This window comes from Dipodomys merriami, unplaced genomic scaffold (assembly GCF_024711535.1).
Source record: "Dipodomys merriami isolate MVZ:Mamm:240054 unplaced genomic scaffold, mDipMer1.0.p SCAF_6, whole genome shotgun sequence".
In the NCBI taxonomy this organism is placed as follows: Eukaryota; Metazoa; Chordata; class Mammalia; order Rodentia; family Heteromyidae; genus Dipodomys; species Dipodomys merriami.
The window spans coordinates 1,451,479-1,475,178 of record NW_027206179.1 but is presented as its reverse complement, the minus strand read 5'-3'; the positions used below and the strand labels follow the sequence as shown (position 1 = coordinate 1,475,178).

Here is a 23,700-nt window from a genome sequence, read left to right as displayed (position 1 = left end):
TTTGTGGCTTTATTCCATTGAGACATGCTAAGCGCTCAGTGACCGGCCAGGGCGGCCCAGGGACCCCTGGGGACACTAAGCCCTGTCCCTCCCCTCTCTTCGCTGGCAGTTTGACAACTCCCCCACATCTAGTCCTTGTCGTGTTCCACTCCCCACCCCACCCCCTCCCAGCCCAGGGGACACGCGGTGCAGAAGCACAAACAGCTAAACCTCAGGGATCGCTCTGTTCCATCCGGGCCTCTGGGCTAATGCTGACGTGCGCTGTGTCCCACAGGGCAGGTGGGTCGGCCTCAGAGAGGCGGGCTGAGCACCCTGGGGGCCTGGGTCTTTGGCTCCCTGAACTGATTCCTACCATGGGGGTGTATTATGTCGGTATGTTCTGGTCCCTGGGCCTGGTGGTTCTCCTTGGAAGCCCCCAAAACTCCAGGCTGGGCCCTGAGAGGCAGAATGAGCCAAGGCAGTGTGTGAGTGCGCGCGCGCGCGCGCGTGTGTGTGTGTGTGTGTGTGTGTGTGTGTGTGTGCGCATGCACACACAAAGCATTTTGATATTGACAGGCACACCGAGAGGCCAAAATAGGCGGATCATATGGTAAAGCCAGCCTGGGCAAAAGTGCGAGACCCTATCTGGAAAAAAAAAATAATAAAAAAAAAACACACACACAGAAGATGTAAGTGAAATGGTAGAGCATTTGCCTGGCAAGCATGAGACCATGAATTCCAAGACCCACACTTGTAACATCCCCGACAACACAGGATCTGGGTTCAAGGCCAGCCTCGGCTACTTAGAGAGACCCTGTCTCAAAAGAAAAAAAACCCAAAATTTCAAGAAGAATCTTTTTTGTTTCTTGTGTCGGTCATGGGGCTTGAAATCTGGGTCTGGGCGCTGTCCCTCAGCTCTTCAGCTCAAGGTGAGCTCTCTACCACTTGAGCCACAGCGCCACTTCCTGTTTTCTGGTAGTTTATTGGAGATAAGAGTCTCACAGACTTTCCTACCCTGGCTGGCTTCGAACCTCAGATCTCAGCCTCCTGAGTAGCTAAAATTACAGATGTGATCCACCAGCACCAGGCTAAGAAGAATCTTATTATTACAGGTTGAACATCCCTAAGCTAAAAATGTGGTAAGCTGGGGCTGGGAAGGTGGCTCAGTGGTAGAGTGCTTACCTTGCATGCATGAGGCCCGGGGTTTGATTCCTCAGCACCCCAGAAGCAGAAAAAGCTAGAAGTGACGCCGTGGCTCAAGTGGTAGAGCGCCCGCCTTGAGCTGAAGAGCTGAGAGACAACTCCCAGGCCCAGAGTTCAAGCCCCACGACCCACAAAAATAAATAAATAAATAAATATAAATAATGTGGTAGGCTCCAAAATCCAAAACTAATTGTATGCCATGTTGATATCACAATTTCATGTAAAAAATTATAAGTGACCTTTGAGTCATGTTGTACATATATACAAATTTTGTGCATAAGTTATATGTGAAATATGAGTGTTGTTTTATTGTTATTGTTGTTGGTTGGTAGGTTATGGGGCTTGAACTCAGGGCCTGGGCACTGTCCCTGAGCTCTTTTGCTCAAGGCTGGTGTTCTACCACTTGAGCCACAGCACCACTACCTGGCTTATTGGAGATAAGAGTCACCTGGAAAAGTGGCTTAGTGGTAGAGTGCTTGCCTAGCATGTGTGAAGCCCTGGGTTCCATTCCTCAGTACTACATGAACAGAAAAGGCTGGAAGTGGTGCCCAGGCCCTGAGTTCAAGCCCCAGGACTGGAAGAAAAAGAGTCTCCTGGACTTTTCCTGCCCCAGCCAGCTTTGAGCCACAATCCTCGAATCTCTGTCCCTTCCTCAGTAGCTAGGATGACAGGCATGAGCCACTAATGCCTGACTATGAGGACTGTTTTTTGTGGGTTTTGTTTGTTTTTTATCAGTCACGGGGCTTGAACTCTGGGCCTGGGCGCTGTCCCTCAGCTCTTCAGCTCAAGGCGAGCACTCTACCACTTGAGAGCCACAGCTCCATTTCTGGTTTTCTGGTGGTTTATTGGAGATAGGAGTTTCACAGAGTTTCCTACCTGGGCTGACTTTGAACTGGGATCCTCAGATCTCAGCCTCCTGAGTAGCTAGGATGACAGGCATGAGCCACCAATGCCCAGCTATTTTTCTTGTTTTTGTTTTTGTTTTTTAAAGACAAGGTCCTTGTTATTTTACCCTGGCTGGCCTTGATCTCAGATCCTCCTGCCTCAGCCTCCTGAATGCTGGGATTACAAGCATATGCCACTGTGCCTGACTTTTCATTACGTTTTAAGGCTAATAGCTCACTGTATGGGAATGTCATGTTTGATTATCCCACTCATTCCTCCCTTCTTCAACAGACACTTTTAATTGGGCGCTCTACCGCTTGAGCCACAGCGCCACTTCCGGTTTTCTAGTGGTTTATTGGAGATAAGAGTCTCATGGACACTCCTGCCCTGGCTGGCTTTGAGCCGTGATCCTCAGCTCTCAGCCTCCTGGGTAGCTAGGCTGACAGGCGTGAGTCACTGGTGCCCGGCTTGCTTTTTTTGTGCTGGCACTAGGGCTTGAATGCAGGGCCTGAGAACTCTCCCTAAGCTTTTGTGCTCAAGGCTAGTGCACTACTGTCCTAACCCACCACAGCGGGGTACAGACAGAAAGGGACATCAAACCATGGAATTGAGGTTTGGGGCACCAGGGGCCTGAAGCCTTCCACCAGCATCAGAGCACTGCTCCGGGTCCATTTCACAAGGTATTTATTGCGTAGGGTACAGGGGCCTACGTGCAGAATTTGAGATCACAATTTCCTTGAAGCCACAAGCACCAATCATGTGGTATAATCTTACTCAAGTGATAAATAACTTCTTTATCTTAAGAAGCAGGTGTGAGCAGTAAATGACTTACAGTTTGCATAGATTTTTTTTTTCTTTCCTCAGTTTGTGGGGCTTGAACTCTGGGCCTGGGCCCTGTCCCTCAGCTCTTCAGCTCAAGGCAATCTACCACTAGAGCCACAGCGCCACTTCCGGTTTTTTGGTGGTTCATTGGAGATAAGACTCTCACAGACTTTTCCTGCTCAGGCTGGCTCTGAACCTCAATCCTCAGATCTCAGCCTCCTGAGTAGCTAGGATGACAGGTGTGAGCCACCGCCCCCCCCCAGCTGCTTAGATTTTTTTTTTTCTATACCCCAAGTTCCCAGAAAGCTTGGTGTGGAATTAACTACCCACAGGCTGGAAATCAGGACTGACTGACCATGTTGGAAAACTCTTGAGAGTTCTGGGAGAAGGCGTTCCATTCTCCTAGTCCTTTCGGATTTCATAGCTCAGCTTTTGGGGGTTTTCGCACTCTACCACTTGAGCCACAGCTCCACTTCCAGCTTTTTGATAGTTAATTGCAGATAGAGAGTCTTGGGGACTTTTCCTGCTCAGGCTGACTTCAAAATAATGATCCTCAGATCTCAGCCTCTGAGTGGCCAGAGTTCCAGGCTTGAGTCACCATTCCTGGTTGAATTCCATTCTGCAAATCCTTGTGAACAGATATATATGTGTGTGTGTGTGTGTATGTGTGTGTGTGTGTGTGTGTGTGTGTATATATATATATATTTGTTTGTTTGTTTGCTATACAATAAGACCCATCTTAGTAAATACGAAGAGATAACCCATGTGGGGTTTGTACTTGTTTTCTTTGTTTTGCTTCGTTTGTGAAACAGAGTCACGTGTTGACTGAGAGTTGTCTACAATTTCTGAGCTCAAGTGATCTTCCCACCTTATTCTCCCTTGGAGCTTGGAATACAGGCATGCCTTACTATACCCTTGGCTTTCATTTTGGTTTTCATTTGCATCATCCTAATGACTGGTAAACTTGACATCTTTCTGCTCTTTTGGCCCTGAGTACACCTCCTTTGGAGCAAAGTTATTCATGTCTGTTTGTCTGTCTGTCTCTCTCTGTCTTTTGAATGGTATTGAAGGTTGGAATTTAGGGCTTCTTACTTCCTAGCCAAGTGCTGTACTACTTGAGCCTCACCTCTCACCCTTTTAGTGGTTTTTGAGTCACATGGATTCTGCATATAAATCTCTAATCATACGTATGATTTTACTTCATTTGTCTATGTGCTATGGATTAGCTTCACATTCAGAGTGGCCTGAAATGGACAGACGTGATCTTGGCTACTCAGAGGCTGAGATCTGTAGATCGTGGTTCCAAGCCAGCCCCGACAGGAAACTCCGTCAGATCCTTCTCTCCAGCTAGCTAACCAAAAGCTGAAAATGAAGCTGTGGCTCAAGTGGTAGAGCACCAGTCTTGAGCAAAGATCAGAGACACTGTTCAGGCCCTTAGTTCAAGGTGCAGGATCAGCACTAAAAAAATAAAATAAAAATTTTTACTGGGCCCTGGGGGCTCATACCTGTAATCCTAGCTACGCAGGAGGCTGAGATCTGAGGATCACAGTTCAAAGCCAGCCCAGACAGGAGAGTCCGTGAGACTTATCTCCAACGAACCACCAGAAAATCAGAAGTGGCGCTGTGGCTCAAGGGGTATAGTGCTCACCTTGAGCTGAAAAGCTGAGGGACAGCTCCCAGGCCCAGAGTTCAAGTCCCACGACAACCAACCAAAAATAAATATATAAAATTTTTCTCATTTTGTAAAATTTTATTGTTCCTTATGTGTTTTGGGTTTTTTTCTGTGTTTTGTTGGTGGTGGTGGTGGTGGTCGTGGCATATGAACTCTGGGTCTGGGCGCTGTCCCTCAGCTCTTTAGCTCAAGGCTAGTGCTCTAGCACTTGAGCCACAGCGCCACTTCCGGCTTTTTCTGCTTATGTAGTATTAAGGAATTCAGCCCAGGGCCTCATTCATGCCAGGCAAGCCGTCTACCACTGAGCTGCTTTCCAAGCCTTGTTCCTAATGTTTTTGTTGTCATAACAAATAAACAATTGCCAAATCCAAGAACTTTTTGAAATTACTTATTTTATTGTTTGGTGACACTGTGGTTTAAACTCAGGGCCTGGGGCCTTGTCCTTGAGTATTTTCCCTTAAGGCTGGCACTCTACCACCTGAGCCACAGCTCCACTTCTTGCTTTTTGCTTGTTAATTGGACATAAGAGTCTCAAGGGGGGCTGGGAATGTGGCTTAGTGTTATAGTGTTTGCCTAGCATGCAGGATGCCCTGGGTTCAATTCCTCAGTACCACATACACAGAAAAAGGTGAAAATGGTGCTGTGGCTCAAGTGGTAGAGTGCTAGCCTTGAGCAAAAGAAGCTGAGGGACAGTGCCCAGGCCCAGAGTTCAAACCTTAGCACTGGGGGAAAAAAAAGGCTCTTGCACTTTTGTGCCTGGATTGGCTTCAAATCCTGATCCTCAGATGTCAGCCTCCTGAGTAGCTAGGATTACAGGCGTGAGCTACCCGGCCCAGCTTGTACATGGCTTTTGTAGGAAGAAACTTTGTGGAATACTCTTGTAGGGTTTTTGGTTGTTGATTTATTTTTGTTTCGTCTGGTGGTGGTGTGGGTTCTTTGATTTGTTCTTGGTTTTGGTGGCACTGGAGTTTGAAATCAGGATGTTGCTTTCCGCTAGGCAAGTGCTCCACTACTTGAGCCACACCTGAAGGCTGGCTCTTTTCTGGCTAATTGGAGATAAATCGTCTTGAATATATATGCCAGGGCAGGCTTCAAACTTGGATCCTTAGATCTCAGCCCCTTGAATAGTGAGAAGGAAAAAAAAAAAAAGGAAAAGAATGTCTATGGTTTGATTCCTTCCCCTGTGGTTCAAGGTCACCTTGGTTCTGATAAAGTTGGAGTTCAGGTTTATCTTCGTGATAACACTGCCACTTACTGGGCTTTGAACTCAGCACCTGAACGTTATATCTTAGCTTTATATTCAAGGTTGACACTCAAAACAACTTCCAACTTTTTGGTTGTTAATTGGAGAGAAGAATTTCACAGACTTTTTTTTTATGGTGATGATTTATTTATTTTTGGGTCCGGTTGTGGGGCCTGAACTCTGGGCCTGGCGCTGTCCCTCAGCTCTTCAGCTCAAGGCTAGTGCTCTAACACTTGAGCCACAGCGCCACTTCGGGCTTTTTTTCTTTTTGCTTATGTGGTGCTGAGGAATCGAACTCAGGCAAGGCAAGCGCTCTACCACTGAGCCACCTTCCCAGCCCTCACAGACTTCCAACTTTGATCCTCCAGATCTCAGCCTCCTGAGTAGCTAAGATTACAGGCGTGAGCCACCAGCAGCTGGCTTTTTTCTTTTTCTTTTTTCTTGGTCCTGGAGCTTGAACTCAGAGCCTGGGTGCTGTCCCTAGGTCTCTTTGTGCTAGCACTCTACCACTTGAGCCACAGCACCACTTCTGGTTTTTTGAGTAGTTGATTGGAGATAAGAGTCTCATGGGCACTGAGACTTTCCTGCCCAGGCTGGCTTAGAACTTCAATCCTTAGATCTCACCTTCCTGAATAGCTAGGATTACAGGTCTGAGTCACCGGCGCCCGGTATTGCTTTTTGTTTTTGTCTTGATCAGGGGGCTTGAACTCTGGGCCTGGGCGCTGTCCCTCAGCTCTTCAGCTCAAGGCAAACACTCTACCACTTGAGCCACAGCGCCACTTCCGGTTTTTCTGTTAGTTCATTGGAGATGAGTCTCATGGACTTTCCTGCCCAGGCTGGCTTTGAACTGTGATCATCAGATCAGTAGCTCAGATGACAGGCGTGAGCCACCGGCGCCAGGCTAAGTGCTTCATCTTTTCTCATTTCAACTCCGGCCAGCTTCCTTGCTGGTCCTCAAACAAGATCCTGTCCCAGGGCTTTTGCTTCTGCTGTTGCTTCTTGGCCTGGGGTGAGTTCTCTCACCTCTGACTCATAGCTGACTCCCCGTCCTTCAGGCCCTGCAAACCTGTCACCTCCTCAGAGGTCCGCTTGCACCACAGCATCCCTCCATTCATTCATTCATTCATCTGTTCTGTGATTCACTCAATGTATATTGTGTCCACTGAATAATTCACGCCATGTTTTCAGTCCCAGGCATTCACAGATGAACAAAGCAGATAAAACCATTGCCCTGTGAGCCGGCGCTGGTGGCTCACGCCTGTAATCCTAGCTACTCAGGAGGCTGAGATCTGAGGATCGCGGTTCAAAGCCAGCCCGGACAGGAGAGACCGTGAGACTCCTATCTCCAATAAACCACCAGAAAACCGGAAGTGGCGCTGTAGCTCAAGTGTTAGAGCGCTCGCCTTGAGCTGAAGAGCTGAGGGACAGCGCCCAGGCCCAGAGTTCAAGCCCCACGACCGACAAAAAAAAAAAGAAGAAGAAGAAGAAGATAAGTAAAGCCGGAGTCAGTGGCTCCTGCCTGTAATCCTAGCTAGATCTAAGATCTGAGGATCATGGTTCCAAGGCAGTCTGGGAAGGAAAGTCCTTGAGGCTCTTATCTCCAAATAATCACTAGAAAACCAGAAATGGAGCTGTGGCTCAAGTGGTAGAGCGCTCACCTTGAGTTGAAGAGCTGAGGGACAGTGCCCAGGTCCAGAGTTCAAGCCCTATAACCCACAAAAAAAATAAAATAAAATAAAATAAGTAAAATATTGATTTTGTGAGGAAAATAGTTTGTTGGTGTGTGTGTGTGTGTGTGTGTGTGTGTGTGTGTGTGTGTGTGTGTGTGTGTGTGTGTGTGTGTGTGTGTGTGTGTGTGTGTGTGTGTGCGCCAGTCCTGGGGCTTGAACTCAGGACCCGATCTGTCCCTGAGCTTTTTGTACTCAAGGCTACTGTGCTACCACTTGAACCACAGCTCCATTTCCAACTTTATTTATGGCTATTTAGAGATCAGAGTTTCACAGACTTTCCTGCCCCATCTGACTTCTAACTGTGATCCTCAGATCTCAGCCTCCAGAGTAGGTAGGCTTACCTACGGCGCCCAGTAAAACATATAGACATTTGTGAAATAAATAGTTGTTTTGTTGTGTGTTTTAAGGGCAGGAAATAGGATGTTGGGGGAAGGTTTAAAGTTTGCAATGATTGGAAAGGAGGCTGCCTGAGAAAAGTGACATTTGAGCCAAGACCTAAAGCAAGTCGCTGGAATCTAGGCAGCAGAAACAGACTGTGCAAAGGTCCTGAGGCAGCCATGTATTATTTAGGGAGTCAGGGTCGAGCTGGGGACCCGGGTCAAGCTGAAAAGCTTGGGTGGATTCTGGCAGCCAGGATGACCTCAGGTGTGAAGGACACACTCTTGCCCCTGGGGCGACCCCCATCATTTGTCTCTGACTTGGCATCTTATTTTGGGGGGACCAGGGGGGTCTGTGTGATCCTATCTCCCTCCTCACCCCCATTCTCTCCACCTCCCAGCTAACCATGCCGCTCTCCCTGAGCCTCCTCTTCTCCCTCACCCCTGCAGCTACGAGGGGGAGAATGGGCCGACGCCGTCGCCGGGCCGCAGCCCCCTGGACTCGCAGGCGAGCCCGGGGCTCGTGCTGCACGCCGGGGTGTCCGCTGGCCAGCGCCGGGAGTCCTTCCTCTACCGCTCGGACAGCGACTACGACATGTCCCCCAAAACCATGTCCCGGAACTCCTCCGTCACCAGCGAGGCGTGAGCATCCTTCTTCCCGGCCAGCGGTGCTCCCCAGGGCGGGAACAGGCTCCCCAGCCCAGAACCCCGCGGACAGGGCGGGCCGGGTGGAGTCAGCCCCGCCCACCGTCCCTCCTGCCAATGGCTGCCCTGGGCTTGGCTACTCTAGCTTAGCCACGCCCATTCTAGTTTAGCCACGCCCACCATCCATCCTGCCATTGGCTGCCCTGGGCTTGGCTACTCTATCTTAGCCACGCCCACTCTAGTTTAGCCACGCCCACCTTCCCTCCTGCCATTGGCTGGCCTTGTCTAGTTCCTACTCTAATTTAGCCACACCCACCTTCCCTCCTGCCATTGGCTGGCCTTGCCTTGTTCCTACTCTAATGTAGCCACGCCCACCTTCCTTCCTGCCATTGGCTGGCCTTGCCTCGTTCCTACTCTAAAGTAGTCACGCCCACCTTCCCTCCTGCCATTGGCTGCCCTGAGCTTGGCCCTACTCTTAACAGCCATGTCCACCATCCCTCCTGCCATTGGCTGTCCTAGACCTGACCCTACCGTAACTCTCCCTTCTTGACTTAGCCCCGCCCACGATCCATGCTGCCATTGGCTGTCCTGGCCCTATCTTAACTATTCCTTCTTGGCTGACCCCTGCGATCCACGGCCCACGCCCCACTCATGCCCTAGTGGCTGCCCTAGAGCTGGTCTACTTCAGCGATCTTTCCTTGACTTTGGAGTGACTCCATATTCAACCTCACCCAGACCTCCTCTAGCTTTCCCCAAACCACCCACCCCTATCGCCCATCAGCATAAGCCCTGACAAATGGCAGTCATTTCCCCCACAGACCAACTCAGCTTCCTCCGGTCCTCTCATCTCCTTCCTCTGCAGCACCTGTCCCCCTACCCCAACCGCTTTTCCTTGGCCACGTGCTCGGGGCCCTTGGGGTGGTGTGGGGGCGCTGCTTCTCTGGTGATCGTGACTTGTCCTTGCCCTTGATTTTCAGGCATGCTGAGGACCTCATCGTTACGCCGTTTGCCCAGGTGAGACCCCTCCCTCCCCAAATAACGCAGAAAGGAAGATACTCCCAAGTGTCCCCTTAACATGGGGCGAAAAAGGCCCCGCCCTGACATCTCTTACTAATTGCTGTTTCCTATGCCAGGTGCTGGCCAGTCTCCGTAGCGTTCGAAGCAACTTCTCACTCCTAACCAATGTACCCATTCCCAACAATAAGTAAGTAGAGGCTGGACCCCAACCTATGATCCTGAAGTCCAGTAAGTCCAACTTTCAGCCCTGCTGTGTGACTTCAGGCAGGCCCATGACCTCTCTGAACCTCTGACCACTGAGCAACTCCTTATTCAGCCATTGCAGTTAAAGGAGGGGGGGGCGGGGAGACTGAGACACCAAGCTTTTATAGATGAAAGCCAGACACCAGTGGTTCACGCCTGTAATCCTAGCTATTCAGAAAGCTGAGATCTGAGGATGGCAGGCCAAAGCCAGCCCAGGTAGGAAAGTTCATGGGCCGATTACCTCCAGTGAATCAGCACGAAGCCATAAAGGGAGCTGTGGCTCAGCTGGTAGAGCACCAGCCTCGAGTGGAAAAGCTGAGGGGCTGTGCCCAGGTCCTGAGTTCAAGCCCTAGGACCAGCACCAAAAAAAAAGAATCTAGCTTGACTGCCTTGAACCTGTTTCCTCATTGGTAAAAGGAGTTCGCTGCCCGCACTGTCCGTGGCAGTATGTCCGTGACACCGACTGGACCTCAGAAAGGAGAAAAGCACTGTTGGTGGGGAAGGGGCAGGGGGGATCGGAGCGAGCAGGCTGACATCCAACCCCGTTTCTTTGTAGGCGGTCCCCGCTGGGTGGTCCAGCCCCTGTCTGCAAGGCCATGCTGTCAGGTAGCCAAGCCTAGGGGGTGGGAAGGGGGTCCTCACCCCGGGATGGCTGGTCCGCCCCCTTCCCAGCACCCCCATTACCGCAGCGGGAGTGGGGAGGGGTGGATTTTGCCTGAGGACCCTCTGGGTCACCCCCTGGGCTCTACCCTCCTCAGAGGAGACATGCCAGCAGCTGGCCCGGGAGACCCTGGAGGAACTGGACTGGTGCCTGGAGCAACTGGAGACCATGCAGACCTACCGCTCGGTCAGCGAGATGGCTTCGCACAAGGTGTGTGGCTCCACAGGGGCGGTGGGCGGGGCTTACGAGACCGGCCAATTACTGGGCAGGACTGGTGGGCGCTGCCTACGTGGGTGGGGCAGTGGGTGGGACTAATTCCTTGGAGATGACTTATTGGCTAATCCTTAGGCCCCGTGGGTGGGCCCAACTACTAGGCGGAGCCAATTGGGGATGGGGCAATCCTGGAACCAACCCTATTGGTCAAGACCAGTCATTAGTTGGGTCAGTGAATAGGTTCAGCCTGTGGACAGTGAGGGCAGGACCAACCTCTAGGAAGGGGCCTGGCTGAGGCCAACCATTGCAGATCGTGACTTCCTAGAGCCGGTTGTAAAGTGAGTTGTATCCTCGTACAATCGGTGGGTGTGCATGTGTGTAATGCTGTATTGATTCCTTTAGTCATTTGAATCGGTGGAGGGAAGGCTGTATTTGTTGTTGTTGTTATTGTTTGTTTCCTGCTGGTCCTGAGATTGAACTCTGGGCCTATGCACTGCCCCTGAGTTTCTTTTGCTCAAGGCTAGCTCTCTACCACTTGAGCCACAGTGCCACTTCCAGCTTTTTCTGTGATTAATTGGAGATAAGAATCTCACAGAGGGGCTGGGAAGGCGGCTCAGTGGTAGAGCGCTTGCCTTCCATGCATGAGGCCCTGGGTTCGATTCCCCAGCACCACATAAGCAAAAAGAAAAAAGCCAGAAGTGGCGTTGTGGCTCAAGTGGTAGAGCGCTAGCCTTGAGCTGAAGAGCTGAGGGACAGCGCCCAGGCCCAGAGCTCAGGCCCCATGACCGGACTCCAAAAAAAGAGTCTTACATACTTTCCTTCCCCAGGCTGGCTTCAAACCATGATCCTTAGACCTCAGCCTCCTGAGTAGCTAGGATTACAGATTGTAAGAATATGTCCAGCAATTATGCCAGGCTATGGGTGCCTTAAATGTATGACCTACCAGAGAGATGTGACTGTGAGCCGGTGTGAAGTGACTTCAGGTTCAAATCCGAGTGTGATCTCTTGAGTGTTTCTTACTCTGTGTGTGCTTGCAGTATCTCCGAGACTGGTGCATGGTGTCTGTGTACAGTTGTGCAGTATCCATTGCACAACTCCAGGGGGCACCACTCAGAAGGCAGCCAGTAGGAGTGGTTCTGCTTGGAGAGTTCATGGTGGCAGCTGGGTGGGGTTGCCTGTCGGGAGGTGAGGGTGCAGGTGGGGGTGTCTTTCCTGAGGAGAGCATATATTTGTGGGTGGAAGCCTTCTCTGTTTCCTGGCTGAGACTCCGGACTCTGATTCTCTTTTATCGGTCTGTTTATGCATCTATTCATCTATGCAACTATCTATCTCCATCTACCATTCATCTACTATGCATCTGTCTGTGCATCTAACATCTATATACCCATCTGTCTATTTAGGCATCTGTTTATCTATGCATCTACCTATCATCTGTTTTGGTGTTGGTTACGCTGCTAGTGGCACTGTCCCTGAGTTGTTTATTTTCCTCAAGGTTAGCATTCTTCCACTTGAGCCATAAATACACTCCTTGGTTTTTTGTTTTTTGTTTTTGCTGGTTAATTAGAGATCAGAGTCTCCCAGACTTCCCTCTCTTGCTTCCAACCATGATCCTCGGATCTCCACCTCCTGAGTAACTGGGATGACAGGTGTGAGCCACGCAGTCAACCTGGCTTCCGATGCCCCTTTAACGGCCCCCCCCATCCCCAGCACCACCTGACTTCACATGCAGTCTGCCAGTGCTGCAGTGAGCGCGCACGCACGCACACACACACACACACACACACCAGAGCACCCAGATCACACAGCGGGTCCCCGCAGGACCCTCGTCCTGCGCCCCCCTCCCCATGGGCAGGTGCCCTTGGCTGCCCCCAGCCACTGCTGTGGGGTAGCCCAGCAGGGCCCGGGCCTGGCAGATCATGTAACCAAGACTGCCGCTGGGAGCGCGGAGGGGAAGGGAGCCCCCAGCCTTGCTGGGCTGGCCCAGGCCCCTCCGTGGCTCCCCCGTTCCTCTGCCCCCACCTGCCCAACCCCCACCCCACCCCCAGCCTTCGCTAAGTCTAGCCTGAGCATTTAGCAGCCCCAAAGGGGGGACTAAGCCTCCAAGATGCCCCTGGTTGATTTCTTCTGCGAGACCTGCTCCAAGCCCTGGCTTGTTGGCTGGTGGGACCAGGTAGGAGAAATGAAGGGCGGGGGGTGGGGGTTTGGGGTGCAGGTGTGTTAGCTAGCCACCTTGTGATTGTGTGTGTGGCCCAGGAATGGGCGTGGATGGCGCTGTCATTGGATTTGCGGGGGGGGGGGGGGGGGGGGCCTTTTGGCTGTCTTGTGGACCAGTCTGGGTCCTGTCTGCAGCCAGTTGGCTTTGACCCTGATCTTGTATGTTGGACCATGTTTACAAGTGTGTTGTGTGTGTGGGGGGGTGCCTAGGGCTTTGGTGGGGTTGTTTGTATTGGGGGAAACATATGACGCTAGGTGTCAAGACACAGCCTTGTAATGCGTACCCTTTGGTTTGTGTGTGTCTGGGCTGCGTGACCCTGTGTAGAAGGGGGGGGGCGAGAGCCTGGGACAAGGTGTGCACAGTGTCTGTGTGTGTGTCCGTGTGTGTGTCTGTGTGTGATGTGAGTTCAGGGACTCCAGCCCGGGGGATAGGATCCCATGATCAATCACTATATGGCAGGGTGGGCTACGCTTTGACGACCCTCCAGCTGCTCCGGACAAAGTCTGCTCCTGCCCTAGGGATGTTTGGCTGCGCCTGGGGGAGGGGAGCCATGCCCTTCCTCCTCCAAGTACAATGTCACAGCAGAGGCCTGTGTGGAGTTGGCGGGGTGGGGCGTGGGGAGGACCCCAAGCTCATTTTTTGCATAGATTCCATTCATCTGTGCATCTTTCCAGGCAATGAGAAGGGGAATCTGGTGGGAACCCCCTCCCCAAATGGGGGGAGGGGCATCTCCTTGATTCATTATTTCCCACAGGCTATAGACAGCTCTCTTCCTTCTCCAGAGCTTGGGGTCCACGTTGCTTTATTCCACACTGGGCTGAGACTAAAGGTCGGGACTTCAGGGGCTGGGGTCCTGTGTCTGGCAAGACCTAGAGGCCAGGGCTGGTCCTGGCAAAGCAAGGGTTAAGGGCCTCCAGGCCTAAGCCCCCCCTCCCCTCATTTCCCCAGCTCAGCAGCTGGTTGGAGAGGGAGTTGCTAAGGAGACTCGCATCACCATGACAACGGGAATCTCCCCATACCCCATTGGCTCTCTGTTAGGCAGGAGCCCCTCCCTTCCACAGGTGCCCCCTCTGGCTCTTCCTTGAGGGGAGTTAGTGAATAGCGTCCCTCTTTTCCTAGGGCAAGGAGGGGGTATGCTGATTCCAACCTCCCCTCCAACACCTGGGGACCCCCATTCTGTGCCTGTCTCAAGTAGCCTGGCAGATGAGGGTCAGAGTGAAAAGATCTGAGCAACTCCAGGAGTCTCCAGGAGTTTGTTTGCATGAGCGGAGATATATAGGACCAACCCCCACTCAAATGCACAATGAAAACTGCCCCCCCCCGCCGCCCCCCATCACCCCTTTTTCCCTCTCGGACTCTTTACCTTAGTTCAAAAGGATGCTGAACCGGGAGCTCACGCACCTGTCAGAGATGAGCAGGTCGGGAAACCAAGTCTCAGAGTATATTTCCACAACCTTCCTGGGTGAGTGATTGTGGGCGGGGGGGGGGGGGGGACACCTCGAAGTAATTTCTCCAAACAGTCCCAAGTTACCATGCTCAAGCAATGTTGTATTCACGAAGCCCCACCCCATCCCCGCCATACTCCGTGGAGCCCCAGCTTCTATGAAATCCTCATGTTAGGATATCTCATGGGCTGGGCACTTGGTGGCTCATGTACATCTGTTCCCAGGAGATTGAGATCTGAGGATGCTGGTTTGAAGCCAGCCAGGGCAGAAAAAAAAAAAAAAAAAAAAAAAAAAAGTGTGACTCTTAACACCACTGCAACAGCAGAAACCAAAAAACAAAACCAAACCAGAAGCTGTGATTGAATGCTAGCCTTCCGTGGAAAAGCTAGGGAACAGTGCCAGGCCCTGAGTTCAAGCACACAGCATGGCAGCACCTACCTATGAGTCAGCATTCGAAAGACGAGGTAGGCAAGAAGATCTTGAGGTTCTGAGTTCCAGGCCAGGCTGAGCTACACAGCGACACCTTGACTGAAAAACCCAAGAAACAAATTCAGCCAAGACCTCCAAACTTCAAAAAATAAAATAGTGTTTTCAAGCTGGGAGCCTGTGGCTCACACCTGTCACCCTAGCTACTCAGGAGGCTGAGATCTGAGGATTAAGGTTCAAAGCCAGCCCTGAGAAGGAAAGTCCTTAAGACTCCTATCTCCAATGAACCACCAGAAAACCGGAAGTGGCACTGTGGCTCAAGTGGTAGCACGCTTGCCTTGAGCTGAAGAGCTGAGGGACAGCGCCCAGGCCCAGAGTTCAAACCCCATGTATGGTGGTACACATCTATAATCCCAATGCTTGAAAGGCTGAAGCAGAAGGATCTTAGAGGTCAGTATAGACTACAAAGCAATATCCTGTCTCTAAAACAAACAAAAACATCTGAGCACCAGCAACACAGGTTTGTAATCCTAGTTAATAAAGAGGCTGAGATCTGAGGATTATGGTTCAAAGCTAACCTTGGCAAACAGATTTGAGAGACTTTTTTTTTTTTTGGTCGGTCGTGGAGCTGGAACGCTGGGCCTGGGCGCCGTCCCTCAGCTCTTCAGCTCAAGGCGAGCGCTCTACCACTTGAGCCACAGCGCCACTTCTGGTTTTCTGGTGGTTCATTGGAGACAAGAGTCTCATGGACTGCCTGGGCTGGCTTTGAACTGTGATCCTCAGATCTCAGCCTCCTCAGTAGCTAGGATGACAGGCGTGAGCCACTAGTGTCCAGCACTGAGAGACTCTCATCTCCACTTCCAGAAACTGGAAGTGAAGGAGGTGCTCAAGTGGTAGGGCACTAGGTTTGAGTAGAAACAAGCTAAGCAGGAGCATGAGGTTGAGATCAAGCCACAGTAGTGTCGCACGCACACGCACACACACACACACACGCGCGCACACACACGCGCGCACACACACACACACACAATAAAATAAAATGAAAATAAAACCCTATAGGAGGCCCCTAAATACAGGATTCCACAACTCCCCTTCCCCCCCTACCAAATCTGAACTAAATAGCCCATGCAGTGAAGAAATCTCTACCACCACCACTACAAACGCAGGGTAAGGTCACTTTTTTTTTGGTCGGTTGTGGGGCTTGAACTCTGGGCCTGGACGCTGTCCCTCAGCTCTTCAGCTTAAGGTGAACACTCAACCACTTGAGCCACACCTCCACTTCCGGTTTTCTGAGTGGTTAATTGGAGATTAGAGTCTCTCGGACTTTCTTGCTGGGGCTGGCTTTGAACCATGATCCTCAGATCTCAGCCTCCTGAGTCGCTAGGATGACAGGCGTGAGCATCCTGCACGGCCTGGTCACTCTTTTATTCATCACTAAATAGCTGAAAAAAAGTGTCCAGAACTGGGCGTGAAGGCATGTCACCTGTAAATGCCAGTAGAGGCAGAAGTAAGGAGGATCTTGAGTTCAAGTCCAGACTGGGCTACTGTGTAACATGTTCAAGGTCTTGACCAAGCTATATGGAGAATTCTGACATTTCAAAAATAATGGCAAGGGGGCTAGGAAGGTGGCTCAGTGGTGGTTCAGAGTGCTTGCCTTGCATGCATGAAGCCCTGGGTTCGATTCCTCAGCAGCACATAAGCAGAAAAAGCCAGAAGTGGCGCTGTGGCTCAAGTGGTAGAGCGCTCATCTTGAGCTGAAGAGCTGAGAGACAGCCCGCACCCAGAGTTCAAGCCCCATGACTGACAGGAAAGAAAACAGAAACAATGGCAGGGTGGGATTCTGTGTCATTTGCTCCCACCAATGAGGCTGTGGCCTGCCTTTAGAGTTCTGAGGATTCAGCCAATGGGAGCTTGCCATGCAAATGACCTCTCATAGTCCCTGTCATGGACTGGCAACCCCAGGTCATAATGGGTGGTGCCTACTTGGATTCAAAAGCTCTGGAAACTCCGCCACAGCTCCTGGGGCTGGCTCCCCACAGGGCCTCCCTTTTCTCCCTTCTCCCTCCCATGCCCCCTCCCTCCAGCGCTCCCAGCCACCATGGGGCTGTCTTTCCTGGCCCAGAAGTTTCCATGGACATCCTGGGCAGGCAGCCATGCGTGTGCCTGGCATCCCCACCCCGCTTCCAGATTAACCCTTCCCATTTGCTGCCCGTGTCAGGGGCCCCGTGTCAGTCCCCAATCACCCAGAAAAGTCCTCTTAGTGACACGGAGGAGTCGGTCTGTTTGGGTAAGCTTTCCCCGCACGGTGGTAAAGTACTGAAGGCTGGGGGTGCCTTCTATGGAAGGGGTGCTCATACCCGCCCCCCCTCACCCATTTTCTTTGTAATATTTGACAGACAAACAAAATGAAGTTGAGATCCCATCCCCCACGATGAAGGAGCAAGAGAACCAGGAAACGCCCCCAAAGAAACCTTCCCAGCACCCCTTGCCCCCCGAACCTCAGTTCCAGCCCATGTCCCAGATCACGGGAGTGAAGAAGCTCACGTACAGCAGTGGCCTCAACACCAGCATCCCACGGTTTGGGGTGAAGACGGACCAAGAGGAGCTCCTGGCCCAAGTGGGTGGGGTTCTGGAGAGGCAGGGGTCTGGCCGTTCATCAGTGAGACACCTGTCAAGTCAGATTCCCCCAGAGAAAGAGAGGAGGGGGCCGAAGGAGGGGTGAGAGGGGGTCTCAGCTGGAGTCTTTCTCAATCTGAGGGGTTCCATTGTGCTGGTCACTGAGGGTACCCCTGGACTGGGCACTGTCCCTTAGCTCTTTTCACTCAAGGTTGGCGCTCTACCACTTGAGCCACTGCTCCACTTGTGGCTTTTTGGTGGCTGGGGATCTTGGAAACAACAATGTCACCCCTCTGAGCTTTGGGTTCTTCAACAACCCAATCGGATTGAGGGGGCTGGGACTGTGGCTTGGTAGTAGAGTGCTCGCCTAGCATGCGTGAAGCCTTGGGTTCGATTCCTCAGCACCACATACACAGAAAAAGCCAGAAGTGGCGCTGTGGCTCAAGTGGTAGAGTGCTAGCCTTGAGCAAAAGCTCAGAGACAGCGCCCAGGCCCCGAGTTCCAGCCCCAGGACTAGGAAAAAAAAAAAATCTTTGCTGATGAGTCCATTCCACAGATGAGGGCTCTGCTTCTGACCTTTGACCTCCATGTCCACCAGGAGCTGGAGAATTTGAGCAAATGGGGTCTGAACATCTTCTGTGTGTCAGATTATGCCGGAGGCCGCTCACTCAGCTGTATCATGTACACCATCTTCCAGGTGATGGGGGCAATGGGGAGCGGGCAGGGATCGAAGGGGCACAGGACAGGGCCGGCAGGGGTCACCGCCCTGCCCCTGCTGGTCCCCAGGAGCGGGACCTGCTGAAGAAATTCCGCATCCCCGTGGACACCATGGTGACGTACATGCTGACGTTAGAAGATCACTACCATGCTGACGTGGCCTACCACAACAGCCTACACGCAGCCGACGTGCTGCAGTCCACACACGTGCTGCTGGCCACGCCTGCGCTAGATGTAAGTGCGGCCAGCCCCCTCCATCTCTTTGCCGTTGCCCCTTCTGCTGTGTCCCGGCCCATTTTGTCTTTCTGATCTCTTGTGTCTGACCTTCCTGCTCCTCTATTTCTTCTGTATCATCTTCATTTGCTCTCCTGGGTTTGGTTGGTTGGTTTTTGTTTTGTTTTGTTTTTGTCGGTTGTGGGGCCTGAACTCTGGGCCTGGGCGCTGTCCCTCAGCTCTTCAGCTCAAGGCGAGCACTCTACCACTTTAGCCACAGTGCCACTTCTGGATTTTCTGCCTATGTGCTGCTGAAGAATCGAACCCAGGGCCTCATGCACGCAAGCCAAGCACTTTACCACTGAGCCACCTTCCCAGTCCCCAGCCCCAGCCTATTGTTTCGGAGATAAAGTGTTCCTAGGAAACTCAGACTGGCCTTGATTCCCTGTCCCCCTGCCTCTACTCAGGCTTCCTGATTAATCTGTCTCTGGTCCTCCCATCCCCTGTAGCCTGTCCGTCATCCCTTTCTCTCTGACTCTTCCTGCTCGTAGGCGGTGTTCACAGACCTGGAAATTCTGGCCGCCCTCTTTGCAGCTGCCATCCATGATGTGGACCACCCTGGAGTCTCCAACCAGTTCCTCATCAACACCAGTGAGTCGTCCCCTCTTGGGGCTGGGGTTGATGGACGGGTCTTAGGGTGGAGCCAATTTGCCTGTGGGAAGAACCTGCTAGATTGAGAGCCAGGGATTGGCTGAATGGAGGTGGAACTGGGCGGGGTTAAGGGTGGAGCTAAGACTGAAGAAAGGACTAGCACGGTAGGGGAGGGGCAGCGATCTGACTGGGGCTTGTGTATGGGTTTGGGGCGGGGCCACACCAGCAGGACCTTTACCTTGTTGGGGCGGGGCTAGCACTGTGGGCGGGGCCAGAAGTAGGACAATCTGTGGGCGGGGCTAGCACTGTGGGCGGGGCCAGAAGTGTAGGACAGTTGTATGGGCGTGGCTAGCGGTGTGGGCTGGGCGGGGCCAGCCAGGGTGTCACCGATGGCTCCTCCCCTCTGGGCTGCAGATTCGGAGCTGGCGCTCATGTACAACGACGAGTCGGTGCTGGAGAATCACCACCTGGCCGTGGGCTTCAAGCTGCTGCAGGAGGAGAACTGTGACATCTTCCAGAACCTCAGCAAGCGCCAGCGACAGAGCCTGCGCAAGATGGTCATCGACATGGTGGGCGCGGCTTGGGGCAGGGGCAAGAAGGGAGCCAGGAAAGCATGCTTAGAGACCCAGGAGGCTCAGGAGCCCACAGAGAACCTTCTGGAAACTGGAGGGTTCTGCAGAATGAAAACCTCCCCAGGCCTGGGTGGTATCCACGGCCCTTCTCACAGACACCCCTCCCCTCCTCCGTTTGCCCACAGGTGCTGGCCACGGACATGTCCAAGCACATGACGCTCCTGGCCGACCTGAAGACCATGGTAGAGACCAAGAAAGTTACCAGCTCTGGAGTTCTCCTACTGGACAACTACTCCGACCGTATCCAGGTGCACACACCTCTCTATTAAACACACCGGGTCCACCTGGTGCTGGTGGCCCACACCTGTCATCCTAGCTACTCAAGAGGCTGAGAGCTGAGGATCATGGTTCGAGGCCAGCCCGGGCAGGAAAGTCCATGAGACTCCTATCTCCAGTATACCACCAGAAAACTGGATGTGACACTATGGCTCTAACGGTAGAATGCTCGCCTTGAGCTGAAGAGCTCAGGGACAGCACCCAGGCCCTGAGTTCAAGCCTCACAGCCAACCAAAAAAAAAGACATGAACCCCTTCCCCAACGCTTCTCTCCATCTCCCATCTCCTCTCTACTTCCCCTCCCTCCTCCCCAATCCCTTCACCCCACTCCCCTTCACCACGTGGGGGAACACACACACACACACACACACAGATAAGGTGTGGCCCCTAAAGGGCCTCCCATCCCCCACCCTACGCAGGTCCTTCGGAATATGGTCCACTGTGCAGACCTGAGCAACCCCACGAAGCCCTTGGAGCTGTATCGCCAGTGGACTGATCGCATCATGGCTGAGTTCTTCCAGCAAGGGGACCGGGAACGGGAGCGTGGGATGGAGATCAGCCCCATGTGTGACAAGCACACAGCGTCTGTGGAGAAGTCTCAGGTACACGTGTGCAATGTCAACTTTCTCTGGTTTCATCCTTCATGTGGATGAGAAATTGGCCACGTTTTCTCCATTGAAGGGCGATGGTTCTGAGCCTCTGCACTCACAAACAATATGGAGATCTTTCAGATATTACTAGCTCAGTGACCACACCAACCAATTTAGCTGGGCATGGTAGTGCATGCCTGTAATCTCGGAGGGGGGGGGAGCTGAGGCAAGAAACTGAGAGTTCAAGGTCAGTGTGGATTACACAATAAGGGCCAGACTGCCTGTATTTAAGACTTCTGTCTTAGCTGGGGGCTGGGGGCTGGGGGCTCACACCTGTAATCCAAAAGCCAGCCTAGGCAAGAAAGTCCACGAGACTCTATAACCTCCAATTAATCACCAGGAAATGGGAAGTGGAGCTGTAGTTTAAAGTGGTAGAGCACTACCCTTGAGCAAAGAGTTCAGAGCTAGCACTGAGGTCCTGAGTTCAAGCCCCACAACTGACCAGAAATCTGTATATGTGGGGTGTGTGTGTGTGTGTGTGTGTGTGTGTGTGTGTGTAGCAATACTTGTGTGAGAGTTTGGGGGGGTTAAACTATAAATTATATCAACTTTTGTCTATATAGTACTGAGCAAAGTACATAGTTTTTTAGTCCCAGCTATTTTGGAGGCCAAGACAAGAGTACTGTTTGAGCCAGGGGCTCACCCGCCGGGACACCAGAGTGAGGCTTTGATTCTTGGGTGTCTTACAAGAAAAGTCAAAGTTGTCCACTCATCAGAAAGGAAAAATAATAAGTATTAACCAGCCATCTACACTACCATAAGGTTTCTGTTTTTTCTTGGTTGAAAAAAAAAATAAAAGCCAGAATAGCCGGGTGCTGGGGGCTCACACCTGTCATGCTCGCTACTCAGGAGGCTGAGAGCTGAGGATCAGGGCTCAAAGCCAGCCTATCCAGGACAGTCTATAACACTCTTTTATACTCAGTTAACTACCAAACATCCACAAGTGACGGTGTGGCTCAAGTGGTAGAGCACTAGCCTTGAGTGAAAAATCTCAGGGACAGTGCCCTGGACCTGAGTTCAAGCTGCAGGAGGGACAGGTACACACACACACACACACACACACACACACACACACACACACACACACACACACACACACACACACAGCCAAATGAGTATCTGTGATGTTACAATTTAAAAAACAAAACCAAAAGGAAACACACACACACACACACACACACACACACACACACACACACACACACACACACACACACACACACACACACACACACACACACACAGCCAAATGAGTATCTGTGATGTTACAATTTAAAAAACAAAACCAAAAGGAAATTTTTCAGTTATTTGTGTAAGGCTTGGCGAAACAAAGTTGCTAGATCAGATGAAAGAACCCGGGGTTTATTGTTTTAGGGGATTTTTTTTTATAACCTAGTGTGGACAGCCTTAAGCTTGCTATCCTGTTAGAAGCATGGAGGGCTGTGTGTGTGTGTGTGTGTGTGTGTGTGTGTGTGTGTGTGTGTGCGCGTGCGCGCGCGCGTGTGTGTGCGCGTGTGTGCATGTGTGCGTGCATGTGCATGCCAGTCCATTCCAGTCCTGGCACTTGAACTCAGCCTGAGCACATTTTTCCTGAGCTTTTTTTTTTTTTTTTGTCAGTTGTGGGGCTTGAACTCTGGGCCTGGGCGCTGTCCCCCGGCTCTCCAGCTTAAGGCTAGAGCTCTACCACTTGAGCCACAGCGTCACTTCTGGTTTTCTGGTGGTTCATTGGAGATCAGAGTCTCCCGGCCTTTCCTGCCCAGGCTGGCTTTGAACCGTTGTCCTCCTCGCTCAGCCTGGCGAGGAGCTTGGTGACAGGTGCACCGCCGGCCGCTGGCTTAGCCTCCCTGCCCCCCTCTGTCCCCTAGGTGGGCTTCATCGACTACATCGTGCACCCGTTGTGGGAGACGTGGGCGGACCTCGTGCACCCCGATGCCCAGGAGATCCTGGACACCCTGGAGGACAACCGGGACTGGTACTACAGCGCCATCCGGCAGAGCCCGTCGCCGCCCCCGGAGGAGGACGAGGAGTTTCCTGGGGGCCCCGGACACCCCGCCGCCCCCGAGAAGTTCCAGTTTGAGCTGACGTTGGAGGAGGAGGAGGAGGACGAGACACCCCTGGGGACCCAGGACGCCCCGGAAGCGGACGGCGGGAGCGTGACCCCCGGACCCACCTGCGGTGGGCGTGCAGCCCACGACGGATCCGAAGCCGCGGGCCCCACCAGCCCCCCAACTTTGAGGACCCCGCCCGCTCTGCAGGAGGCCCCGGGCCTCGCGGGCCTCCCCTCCACGGCGGCCGAGGTGGGGGCCCCAAAAGACGATCGGGCTGCCAAGAGGGCCTGCGGGGCCTGCTCCCCCTCCTCCCCCTCCTCCTCCTCCTCCTCCTCCTCCTGCTGCTCCTCGGGGACCCCGGAGGACACCCCGGCCCTCCCCCCAGCCCCAAGTGGATGGGACCCCACCTGAGCCCCTGCAGCCCCGGGGCGCCCCGAGTCTCCCGCATCCCCACCGCCGCCCCGCTCCTCCTCCTCCTCCTCCTCTTTCTCCTCCACCCCAAAGACTCATCGCCCTCCTGAGAAAAAAAGAAAGCAGAAAAGTGGGGGGGCTTTTGCTTTTCTTTGCTTCCCCCCCGAGGCCGTGGCCCCTGGGGGGGCCTTTGGATGGAGGAGGGGGTCCCCCGAGTCCTGGAAGGGATTTTATTTTTTCAATATTAATTGTAACATTTTTAAGAAAAAGAGAAAAAAAAAGAAAAAAAAACCAGAATGAAACACGGCAACTGTAGACCCTTCCCCTGGCTTCCCGGCTCCCCCTCTTCCCTCGGCTCTCTCTGCCCCTGAACCCCGACCTTCCCCCCCCCTCCCCATTCTCTCTCCCTTCTTCCGGGCCCCCAAGTGTGTCTTCCATCTTGCTGGGCTTCTCTAAGAACCCCGGCAGAGATGTAGGCCATCTTCCAGGTTCTGATTTGGGGTGGAGGGGTGTCTAGTATGGGGCTGTGAATACATAGCCATCCTAAGAGCAGGGCTCATGTTGCGGGGCGCTCCGCGGAACCCCCAGAGCAGTCTTCCACCTCATTTATTTATTTATTTGTTACCACTCTAGCCATAGGGAGCAGAAGCCCGGGGAGCTGTGGCCAGTCATTGTGGGGAGACCTGACGCCCCCCCCATAACACACACTCT

The 23,700-nt window shown here is 52.7% G+C and overlaps 1 protein-coding gene and 1 long non-coding RNA gene across 6 annotated transcripts in view; one reads left to right on the top strand and one right to left on the bottom strand.

Moving 5' to 3' along the window:
* The window catches only part of Pde4a (phosphodiesterase 4A), a 34,825-nt gene extending 11,439 nt beyond the window's left edge, over positions 1-23,386 (top strand). For 3 of the 5 annotated variants that reach the window (XM_070002287.1, XM_070002288.1, XM_070002289.1), the window contains exons 2-15: positions 8,362-8,553; positions 9,534-9,570; positions 9,690-9,760; positions 10,373-10,422; positions 10,575-10,687; positions 14,274-14,367; positions 17,173-17,393; positions 17,991-18,089; positions 18,179-18,343; positions 18,874-18,973; positions 19,388-19,542; positions 19,731-19,853; positions 20,300-20,482; positions 22,396-23,386. In XM_070002287.1, coding sequence (XP_069858388.1) covers positions 8,362-8,553; positions 9,534-9,570; positions 9,690-9,760; positions 10,373-10,422; positions 10,575-10,687; positions 14,274-14,367; positions 17,173-17,393; positions 17,991-18,089; positions 18,179-18,343; positions 18,874-18,973; positions 19,388-19,542; positions 19,731-19,853; positions 20,300-20,482; positions 22,396-22,989 — 2,197 coding nt within the window. In that variant the 3' untranslated portion in view covers positions 22,990-23,386. Of the gene's footprint in view, positions 1-8,361; positions 8,554-9,533; positions 9,571-9,689; positions 9,761-10,372; positions 10,423-10,574; positions 10,688-12,378; positions 12,861-14,273; positions 14,368-16,228; positions 17,064-17,172; positions 17,394-17,990; positions 18,090-18,178; positions 18,344-18,873; positions 18,974-19,387; positions 19,543-19,730; positions 19,854-20,299; positions 20,483-22,395 lie in introns of those variants that run through there. The other 2 variants (XM_070002291.1, XM_070002290.1) reach the window with 2 other exon arrangements.
* LOC138813817 (uncharacterized) lies at positions 14,376-16,541 on the bottom strand. Its single transcript, XR_011367866.1, has 3 exons — positions 16,431-16,541; positions 14,789-14,878; positions 14,376-14,594 (listed from the first exon to the last, which is right to left on the bottom strand). It is a non-coding gene; the product is annotated as an uncharacterized lncRNA (long non-coding RNA).
* Positions 23,387-23,700: the final 314 nt, after the last annotated feature.